This window comes from Ananas comosus, unplaced genomic scaffold, assembly GCF_001540865.1.
Source record: "Ananas comosus cultivar F153 unplaced genomic scaffold, ASM154086v1, whole genome shotgun sequence".
Lineage (NCBI taxonomy): Eukaryota > Viridiplantae > Streptophyta > Magnoliopsida > Poales > Bromeliaceae > Ananas > Ananas comosus.
In genome coordinates, this window is record NW_017893524.1 from 36,020 (window position 1) to 47,121 (window position 11,102).

At 33.9% G+C, this 11,102-nt stretch overlaps 1 protein-coding gene across 3 annotated transcripts; it reads left to right on the plus strand.

Moving 5' to 3' along the window:
• The first annotated feature begins 722 nt into the window (after positions 1–722).
• Positions 723–10,708, plus strand: LOC109706244. Of its 3 annotated transcripts, none has more exons than XM_020227042.1 (9): positions 732–1,041; positions 1,128–1,167; positions 7,463–7,700; positions 7,779–8,026; positions 8,167–8,373; positions 8,473–8,565; positions 9,693–9,794; positions 9,885–10,238; positions 10,339–10,708. In XM_020227042.1, the coding sequence occupies exons 3-9, from the start codon at positions 7,490–7,492 to the stop codon at positions 10,435–10,437; spliced, it is 1,314 nt and encodes a 437-aa protein (XP_020082631.1). In that variant the 5' UTR covers positions 732–1,041; positions 1,128–1,167; positions 7,463–7,489; the 3' UTR covers positions 10,438–10,708. The 3 variants fall into 3 exon arrangements, with proteins under 3 accessions (XP_020082629.1, XP_020082631.1, XP_020082630.1); XM_020227041.1 differs by having other exon boundaries at positions 7,482–7,700; XM_020227040.1 differs by lacking the exons at positions 7,463–7,700; positions 7,779–8,026; positions 8,167–8,373; ... (2 more) ...; positions 9,885–10,238; positions 10,339–10,708 and adding exons at positions 3,112–5,646; positions 5,735–6,040; positions 6,333–6,472 and having other exon boundaries at positions 723–1,041.
• Positions 10,709–11,102: the final 394 nt, after the last annotated feature.

Genomic DNA, 11,102 nt, shown 5'->3' on the forward strand with positions numbered 1-11,102 from the left:
ATTTTAATTTTGAAATTTATATTAAACTATTAAATTTGAATCTAAATTGAACTTTTAATCTTAAAGCCAAATTTTAATTTTTGATTTAAATTGAAAATTTGAATTGGAACTTGAAATATTATTTTTAAATTTATGTTTTATACTTTAAAAAGATTTGATTTGATTGTATAATTAAGTTTAAATATATGTTTTGGAAATTCTTAATATTACATTCTTGGTTAGATAATTTGCAATATCCAACTATATTGCTTGTGAGGCATTTCGACAATATCACCAAATATTCTTAGTTCGGATATAGACTTAAAAATATTTTACAATGACTAAAAATACCCTTTTTTTAATAGTCGCTACTCCGTGAATATGGTACCTATAGCTCTTAATAGTAGAGTCACCTCTAGAGTTCATTTTATTACATCTAAACGACAGTCCATATAATAAAAATAAAGGATGGTCAAATATAATGTGCGTGCATTGATGAAATTAATACTCTTAACACTACAAAAAATCATGTATTTCCCGGCAGAATTTTAGAGGCGGTTGTATCAACCGCCTCTACAAAATTGGTACTTGTAATATAGAGATACTATTAGGGGCGGTTTTTAAAACCGCCTCTAATATGTTTTTTTTTTTTTTCATTTTCCCTCCACAGCCCCCCAAAAAAAACCCTCGCATGTTTTTTTTTTTCATTTTCCCTCCACAGTACCCCCAAAAAAACCCCTCGCCTGTTTTTTTTTTTTTTCATTTTCCCTTCACAGATCGACCCCCCCTCCCCCAAGCCAAAAAAAACCCTAGCCCTCTTCGATCTGGCATGGCCCCTGCAGTCCTTTTCGCATCAGCCTCCCTCCGACGAGGTTAATCGCGGCCGCACTCTCTTTCCCTCCGACGAGTTTGGTCGGCGGTCCTTCGCAACTCACTTTCCCTCTCACATGCGACGAGGTCTCGAGGGTACTGGAGCCCTTCGCAGCACTCTTTCCATCTTTGCACGGAATCAGGACTTCGGCCGCATCAACCTCACGCACGGTTGCTGCTAAGAGGATAACAGTGAGGGCCTCTGCTCCAAAACCCCTTTCTCTCCAAAACCCTTTTTTCTCTAAAAGTGAAGTGATTAATTGAAACCCCTTTTTCAGATCTGTGGATTTGTTGAAACCCAAGCATCCAAGCTTTAAGGTATTCTTCTCCAATTCTTCCCCTTTACTTTTGTTCAAATGGATATTAAATAGTATTTTATTTTAATTTTTTTCTTTTTCTGATTTTTGTTTATTTTTTTGTGGGCATCAAATTGGTTTTTTGTAATTTCTCCTCTAATGTGGGTTTTGGGATCTGAGTACTAGCCATGAAAATTTAGTTTTTTGTTGAATTAATTTAACTTTGGTTGATGAATGTAATTGTGCTAGTTTCGATAATGGAAATTAGGGTTTCATGAGTTAGGGTTTTTGGATCATTCCTTTGTGTGCCACCTTTTACAACAATATTTAAATGCATGCTTTTGCTAGTCTTTGTTGTCTCTCCTACTGCATATATTTGTTTATTAGATTTCAAATCTAAGATTGACAAAGTCCACTAAGGTATGGTTACAATAAGAGTGATTAAGTCTCACCACAATAACAGAGCAAGATCACGGCTTAATTAACCGCGAAGGTTTCGGTATTATTATATTCCTATTTGGAAGACCAAATGAGAGAGATGAGGGATTAAAGTTTCATTGTGTATGACTTGTGTGCTTAATTTAAAGGTCTATAAAGTGACCTACATAGCTGTTGAAATCTTTACTGTTTGAAATTCTCAATTTTACAACTTTATCAATCAATGAGTTATATTTCAAACAGTTAGTTAACTCTTGTATGGATTAATTGAAACCAGTTACTTTTATGATCATCATTTGTTATCAATCAATGAGTTATATGTCAAAGAGTTAGTTACTGAATGGATTAATTGAAACTAGTCCCTTTTTTTTTTAACTTTTTGACCATCATCTGGACAATATGTTTAGGTGTTTGTGTATGAACAATTGCTAGTTTGGTGTATCATATATAGCTTGCTATACTATAGGCTCATCCTTTGTCGTATGAAAATTCTCATGAGTAATACTTTTCATTACTACATTACATACATCATATGCCAACCAAAGTTACCAAATTTTAGGCGAAAAAAGGCATTTCACTTGCTATCCAAGACCTTATGGATTTGACATATCATTATCTGACTGGTCTATAATACATTTTATCATAATGAAAGAGTCTGGATATAGAAAAACCAAGAACTTCTAAAAGGAGTATAGACATTTCTAATTCGAACAAGTGGCTTAACCCTTCTTGTCTAAGGTTGGACTCTCAAATTCTGAGATGTGTGTTGAGATCTTAGATCATACTATTCCTCGTTTCTTCATATTTTAGCTCTTGTTCTACAAATATATTATCTTGCATGTTAATTAGTCCAAGATTAGAATTGCTCCTACAATTCAAACAAACATTAGAAAATTTTTTTTTTTTTTTTGAGAAATAGGTAGCACGCTACCCGCTTTATTTATTTCATTTAAAAATAAACTTAGCTAGAAATGTGAATCAACTAGGGTTCGAACTTGGGACCTTGGGTATTAACCACCAAGCCCTTTGCCACTTACTCTAGGGACGGTCTGTCATTAGAAATTTTATTGATAACAACAAATCATAGAAATTAAGTATTTCAGTCTAATAATCCATATGTATCAATCCAAAAAAAGAAGGAAAAAAAAAAAAAAACTGAATATGCGAACTTCTAGTCAGAAATGTGACATTTTGTTTCATACTAAAGATTGGGATATATAGGCGAGAATAATGCACGATTTGAAATCTAAAGTAATTAAAATGCATAAAATATCATCTAGTACTACACTGAATGGCCTATTGGGTTCAAATATTCCTTGCATATAATGCACAATAAATTAGGAACCCTCAGATTTCCAATGGAAGCATATTAAAAAATTTCTATTCACCAAAATTAATTATATGTATTAGTCTTGACTCCAACCAACCAATTGCATTTGATGTATAAATTCTAACTGTTTCTTCACATCTTGATTAGCTCAACTTCTTGCCTTATAGATGAAACATACATGTATTTTTTTTTTTTCAGTTGTTTAATCACATAAATGGACAAGAGTTGGATGACGAAATCTCGAAGCAGTACCGAATATAAAGAAGGAGTCAACCAATTTCTTAATTTTGCATTTCAAAATGCATCACATAGTGGCAAAATTATGTGTCCTTGTATTCGTTGCGTTAATTGTTCTTTCCAAACATATGATGATGCTAAGGTACACTTGATATGCGATGGATTTTTAAGAGGATATACTCGTTGTATTTGTCATGGAGAAGATCCTATAACATCATTATCCTCTACAAACCCTGCTGCATCTTCCACCTCTAATCAGACCTCTTATTTACAAACAAACACAAGTAGATTAGATGACATGGATGGTCTTTTGCATGCTGCTATGGGTATATTTAGTGAGGGAACTAATGAGATAAACTTAGTTGCAAATGAAACAAATGGACAACAATCTAGTAGATTTGTTACTATAGAGCAAGCTAGTGAAGAGGTTGATGCACAGCAGCATACAGAAAGGAATGATGCAGAACATCATAGAGGAAGCTCTTCTAGGGAAACAAGCGAGTTTTTAAAGTTTTTAAAAGATGCAAATGAAGAGCTTTATCCTGGTTGCAAGAAATTTTCAAAATTATCATTCATAATTCATTTATTCCACTTAAAATGTTTAAATGGATGGACAGGAGAATCATTTAGCATGTTGCTTGAGCTATTGATTGATGCATTTCCAGAAGGAACTTCATTGCCGCGGTCCACATATGAGGCAAAAAAGGTCATCAAGGCTTTAGGACTTAGCTATGAAAAGATTCATTGTTGTCCAAATGATTGTTTGCTATTTCTGGGTGAGAAAGCAAATGATGAAGTGTGTCATGTATGTGGTTCATCTCGATGGGTTATCAAAAAGCAAGTGGATAAAGAAAAAAAAACTCAGGATGAGGAAACAAACAATGTTCCTATTAAAAAAAAAAAGGCAGCAAAAGTGCTTCGATACTTTCCATTGATACCACGACTTCAAAGACTTTTCGTATCCACAAAAACAGCAAAGGATATGAGATGGCATGAGGAGGGTCGCGTAAAAGATGGATTGTTAAGACACCCTGCGGATGGTAAGGCATGGAGGGCATTTGACGAACGTTATCCAGATTTCTCCTCTGATTCTCGCAATGTGAGGCTTGGTCTTGCTAGCGATGGTTTCAATCCATTTAGAACAATGAATACTACTTATAGTACCTGGCCTGTTGTTGTTATTCCATATAACTTACCATCTTGGATTTGTATGAAGCAGTCTAATTTTATCTTATCGATGATTATTCCAGGTGAAAAAAGTCCAGGAAATGATATTGACATTTTCTTACAACCCCTAATAGATGAGCTAAAACAATTGTGGGGGGGAGTAGATACATATGATGCTTCCACTGGACAAACATTTCATTTACGGGCTATGTTAATGTGGACTATAAATGATTTTCCTGCTTATGGAAATTTATCTGGATGGAGCACTAAAGGAAAGTATGCATGTCCATGTTGTGCTGAAAATACACATTCTAAGTGGTTGTACAATGGTAGAAAATATTGTTATATGGGTCATCGTCGATGGTTACCCGAGGATCATACTTTTCGATATCAAAAATATTACTTTGATGGTAGTGAGGAGCTAAGAATGGCACCTGAAATAGCAAGTGGAAGCAATGTACTAGGACAATTAGAATCTGTGAAAGTCACTTTAGGAAAGCTTCCAAATGAAGAAGGCAAATTTATGAACAATCGAAAGAAAAATAAAAAAGGCAAAAGAAAACGAAAAAGACAAGTACTGGATGAGATTGGAGAGTCACATGAGCAAGATTTAGGCACAATGAGTGAAGCACGTTGTGATGCTATGAAGTGGTGGAAGAAAAAAAGTATATTTTTCACTTTACCTTATTGGGAGCATAACTTGATACGTCACAATCTGGATGTGATGCATATAGAGAAAAATGTGTTTGATAATTTTATTGGAACTTTCTTGAATCTTGATAAGAAATCAAAAGATAATCTTCAGGCCCGTCTAGACTTGATAGATTTGGGTATTAGACCTGAGCTCCACCCTCAAATTCTTGCTAATGGTAAGAGAAGACTACCTCCAGCTTGCTTTACGATGTCAATGGATGAGAAAAGAACTCTTTGTCAAGTTCTCAAAGATTTGAAAATGCCCGACAGTTATGCTTCAAATATTTCTAGATGTGTAAATCTCAAAGAATGCAAAATTACCGGACTTAAAAGTCATGATTGTCATATTTTAGTTGAAGATATTCTTCCACTTGCATTACGGGCATGTAGTCCTTCCAATCAAGTTACTTTTGTAGTAACTGAGGTGGCGAACTTTTTTAAGGCAATATGCTCTAAAGTGTTAGATGTTGATGAATTGGACAAAATTCAAAATCGCATCGTATTGACACTTTGTCATATGGAGAGAATTTTTCTTCCATCATTCTTCACTATCATGGTACATTTATGTGTTCATTTGGTAGATGAGATAAAACTTGGAGGCCCCGTACAATATAGGTGGATGTATCCTCAAGAGAGGTATATTCTACTCAATTTTTCATTATCTTATTTAAATTTTCCTTTTTTTTGTCCACGATGTCAACTTTACTATTCCTATCTATTGTAGGTTCTTTGTTCGCTTAAAATCATATGTTCGCAATAGAGCTCATCCTGAAGGATCAATTGCTGAAGGGTATATAGCTGAAGAGTGTTTAACGTTTTGTTCAAGATATTTAGATGGAGTTGAAACAAGGTTCAATAGACCTGTGAGAAATCCTGACCCACTTACAAATGAAGTACAACGATTGTACTTGTTCTCAAGCGCGGGTCGAGCTATAGGAAAAGTTGAAGATATTGTCTTGGATGATAAATCATGGGTCCAAGCACATCGTTATGTATTACGTCATTGCGATGAAATACAGGGATTTCGTCAGTGAGTATTTATCATTATATATTTATCACTATTTTTAATTACTAATTCATATATATAATAGTAGTACATAAATAATAGTTACCTAATTTTTTTTCCTTATACATGTAGACAATTCATTGATATGGAAAAAAGAAAACGTCGCCGACATACTCACTTAACCGCACAAGAAATAGAAAATTTAGTGAATGAAAAATTTCATGAATGGTTTGACAAGCAGGTAATTTTGAATTGTATAGCTATATGATATATTATACTTACTATTTCTAACCTAATTGTGTTGTTAATGATATAGGTTATGAAAGCGGATGATTCAGCTATTTCCGAAAAAGTTGCAACGCTTGGTAGGGGTCCTAATAAAGTAGCTAAGCGATTTTCAGGATTTATCATCAATGGATTTCGATATCATACGATATCTCGTGAGGAGAATATGTTGACACAAAATAGTGGTGTGGTTAACACATCAGAGATAGATGGTGTGAATTACTATGGCAGGCTTCGCGATATTATTGAATTAAATTACTATGGTAGTTTTAAGGTTGTCTTATTTAAATGCGATTGGGTAGATGTCCATCACAGTTCGGGAATCAAGCAAGATGAATTTGGGTTCACCTCTGTAAACTTTTCTCGTTTAATACACACAGGTGAAAAGTTGGAACATGATCCGTATGTATTTTCATCTCAAGTTGAGCAAGTATTTTATGTACAAGATCCACATCACCAGAATTTGTGTGTTTTTTTTCGGTGGTAAGTTTTGAACCAAGGGGGATTCTTGTGAACAATGTGTTTTAAGTTCGTAATTCTTCGGTTCTTTCTGAAACGGTGTAATTGGCACATCTAATTTTAACTCTTCGGGGATAATAAGGAAAATTTTTGAATTGAGGGGTTGCTTATTTTTACTCTTTGTCGATAGACATGAGGAAAAACAGCTACTCACTTGGCACAATTATATTATGTTAGGGGGCACATTTGAAGAAGTCTAATGGTTGTTCCGTTCGCTGATGTGACACTGGATATCTAATTTCCCCCTCTCGGGGATAACAGAACATTTTAATGTAGGTATTATCTTGCTGGAGAATTGAGAGAGTAGGAAGGGGATAAATGAGGCTAGTTCTTTACTACCTCCAAATGTTCAAAATATAAATGAAGACGAACATCCGAATTGGATTCGGATTGATGCAAGTGAAGATGATACAATTGGTATTTAGATCGTTTCATGTAATCTGACATTTCATGTAATCTGAACTGAGACTTATGTAATATGCTATATTTGTTTTTTGGATTTTGTTTATTATTTCTAATGTATGTTTTTATATTATATTAAAAGTAATCTTTTGAGTTTGTTTTATATTTTTGTTAAACTTATCAATTGGAACACGGTATGCATACGTAAGCTGAACTTTCATTTCTAATTATTTTTGTTAGTTTTCTTATCCTTGTATAGCATAGACAATGACTAGAAGATCTAGAAGGCTACGCAATTGCAAAATAGTGAGCATTAACTCTCAAAATGAGGCCACGCAAGAGCAATCACTTGAACAAGAGCAACGATCATCCCAAGGACAGCAATCAGCTTCTTCACAACCTCATATCGGTAATGAGGATCAAAGCAACAACGAGCAACAAAGTGATGCACAAGAAGGGCGAGGCGTTTGGATTGTCGGTAATTTTTTTAACATTACCAATTTAGTTTATGCTCATATGTCTTTCTTTCTTTTAAAAAATATTATTTGCTTTTTAGGTAACAATGGACAGCATCGTAGAAAGCGAGGACGAACTACAATGGCAGATATATGGAATTTGGCTGAAGAGGAAAGGATAAAAGTTGAAGTAGACAAGTATGGATGTCCATGTACTGAAGAAGGAGCTGTGCTTAGCTCATTTTTGGGAGTTATTGCAAAGAATGGACGATATGCACCTCTAGATATTTCTAGATGGGATAATAAAGCACTTAATTCATACAAAGATAAAATGCTTAAGCTTATTGAGGTATATATTCATTTACTCACTGTTGTCTATTTGCTTTGTACTTGCATGTATTTTATTTCTCAATTTCTTACTTCTATCTTGATTATTATTGCTTTTATGTTTTTTATTTTTATTCTAATGTCTATATACATGGTAAGCAGTCAAAATTTTCATATCCGATTGGTACAAGAGATTGGGTTCTAGCATCATTGAACAAGAAATGGAGAGACTACAAGAGTGAATTAAAGTCAGAATATTTTCTTCCAAAAGAAAAGTCTGTAAATGAGATAATGGCTAATGTACCACAAGACGTCATTGAAGATCAATGGTGTAGGATGGTATCAGAATGGTGTACAGAGAAGAGCAAGGTTGCAATTTTTTTTACTAATCTTGATATCTTTATTTTAGAACTTCTATTTTCAACTTATAGTTATGTTTAACTAACCTATTATTCTTTTGGTGGATAGAAACTTTGTGAAGCAAATACTGCAAATTCAAGGAAACAAAAGAATGCTCACACATCCGGTAGAAAAAGCCATGCAAGGCGAAGGAAGGAAATGGTTGTCTACCGTTATTATTTTTTTTGACTTTTGATAACTTGGTGACTTGAGAGAGTAGAAATTTTTTTCGTCGTTCTGTTTGAAATAGAAGAAATTTGACCCACTCTCATGTTTCAAGAGAACATTTAACATAGTTTAGACCGGATTTGAATGTGAAGGCATTAATTGTATGCACTTATCCATAGATGTACATTTTGGTAGTTTAGACAATAAGGTTGCTATTTTTCTATTAGTTCTAGATCCAAATTCAAATTCCAACCTGTTGATCAATTAAACCCATGTTAACAACAAATAATTGGTTCATGTTCAGGTCATTGTGTTCACATATTGCCCCCCTTAGTTACTCCAGAAGCAAGCAGATACTATTTTAGCTATTTCATAGGTTTCGAGTGGCTTGGACTTGATCAACATACGGAAACTGTTGTGACTATTTTGTTGGTTTTGCTCAGCGTGATCTAATATGAAATTCTTTGCTTTTGTTACTTCTCCTTTCATAAGGATTCTATGTTGTGTTGTTTTCTTATGTTTTCTTACGTTTTCTTATGCTCATAAACAAGTATTGCTGATTACTGGGTTTCAGAGGACTTAGTAAGATTGTTGAATCTGCATATGCTACACTTGATTTCTTGCATCTAGTATATGTCTTTGACTATTTAGTATTGTTCTGCCTATCATGACTGTTTTCTCTTTTCTTCTGAATTTGCTATATAGGGTTGGTTTAACTCGGTGTATCACCTTACAGACTTTGTTAACTCTTCGGCTATTACACTATATAGAGATCAGTTTTTGCCGTATTGTGCTTTTGGGTGAAACATGACAGCCCCTTTTTCGGGCACTTTATTTGGTTTCCCTTTGAGGAATGCAAATCAGGCAGCTGTTTGTACACTTTCCAGGCAAACATACTTGGATGATGATATTCTTTTGCTGTTTTCACAGCTTTATGAAGAAGCTGTGTTTTCTATGCTCTTTCTTTGAAGCATACTCTCAATTGAAATGTATATATGGGATGTTGGTATGAATGAGCCACGGAAGTTGCACTCTGCTATTTAATGGTCCTTTTGCCTGAAATTTATATTTTGTAGTTTTTGTTGGATGATAATCTAACATTTTTGCGGTTAATTTTGTAGGAAAAGGAATATGGAAAGGAACCGGATAGACTAACATTTTGGGAGATTACGCATAAGAAAAAAACTGGAGAATTTGTTGATTCTGATACAGAAAGAAAAGTAGTAAGTATAAAAATTTATTTATTTGTTATTTTTAAATACTTTTTTTAATGTTATTTGATGGTTTCATGAGAAAATTTTAAAATTGATCAGAATGCTGCGCGTAAAGAATTGGATGGAGTTGTCTCCCAAGGTATTGAGCCAACTAGTGAGTTGATTGAAGAGCTATTTACAAAACACATAGGGCCCGAGCACAATGGTCGTGTGAAGGGCTTAGGCTTGGGACCTACGCCAACTAGCTACTATCGGCTAAATTGTTGGGGCTTGCCTTCAAACAATCAACCTTCTGCAAGCGACGAACGGTCAAGAGAGGTGGATAAACTAAAAGGGGAGATGAAAGGCTTACAAAAAGAAGTGGAACGTCTACAAGCATTAATATCTAAAAAATTTCCTGAGGAGAATCTAGGATCCCCATCACCTACATCCAGTCCACCGATTAACCTACAGGCAAGAAATTTTAGAATATTTTTTCTTGTATTTCGTATTTTCTATCAACTAATTACTATTGTTTGAACTAATATAAATTTATTGCATGTTTTACTTTCAGGTTGTAGATCATGGTAGTGCAAATTGTTCTTCTCCTAACATTCGGTCATCAAATTCAAGTCATGAACCACAAACCAATCTTCATGGGCGAACCGTTTAAATGCAACCAGTGAAAGACAACAATCATATTTTGTTTACTTAAGAACTCAATGGATTAAAAGACGAGTCACATTTTGTTTAGTAAAGTACTCGTGAATTTCTTTTTCTTATTTTTTGTTGAAGTTTAGACTGACATTATGCATTTTGGTGCATCACAAGTTATTAGCTGCTATATATGTATGTTCGGGATAGTCGTTTTGTTTTGATGTGTTATAAAATGATTAGCTACTATGTGATGGATTGCTTTATATTAAAATTTGATACTTGATGATCATTTGGTTAGTACACTTTATAGATTATATTTTATTGGTTTATGTCTTAATTTGTTTTCAAGTTTGGTATTTATTTGTTGATTTGGAATCAATAACTTTGATTTTAAAAATACAGTAATTACTTGTAAAAATATATATAATTTGGATGATTATTACAATTTAGCAAAATATGTACCGGCGGTTTTAACCCGCGGTTACAATATTAGATAATTAGATTTTTCCTTAACAGAAATTTAAGTTAGATGGAGGTTTAACCGCCGTACAAATGTAGAATTACAGAATTTTAATTAAGTTTAACGGCGGTTAAACCGCCGCTGTATAAATTTCTAATGAAATACTATCTCAATAATAAGCAACGTTTAAAACCGCCGGTACTGAACCGCCGCAATAAATT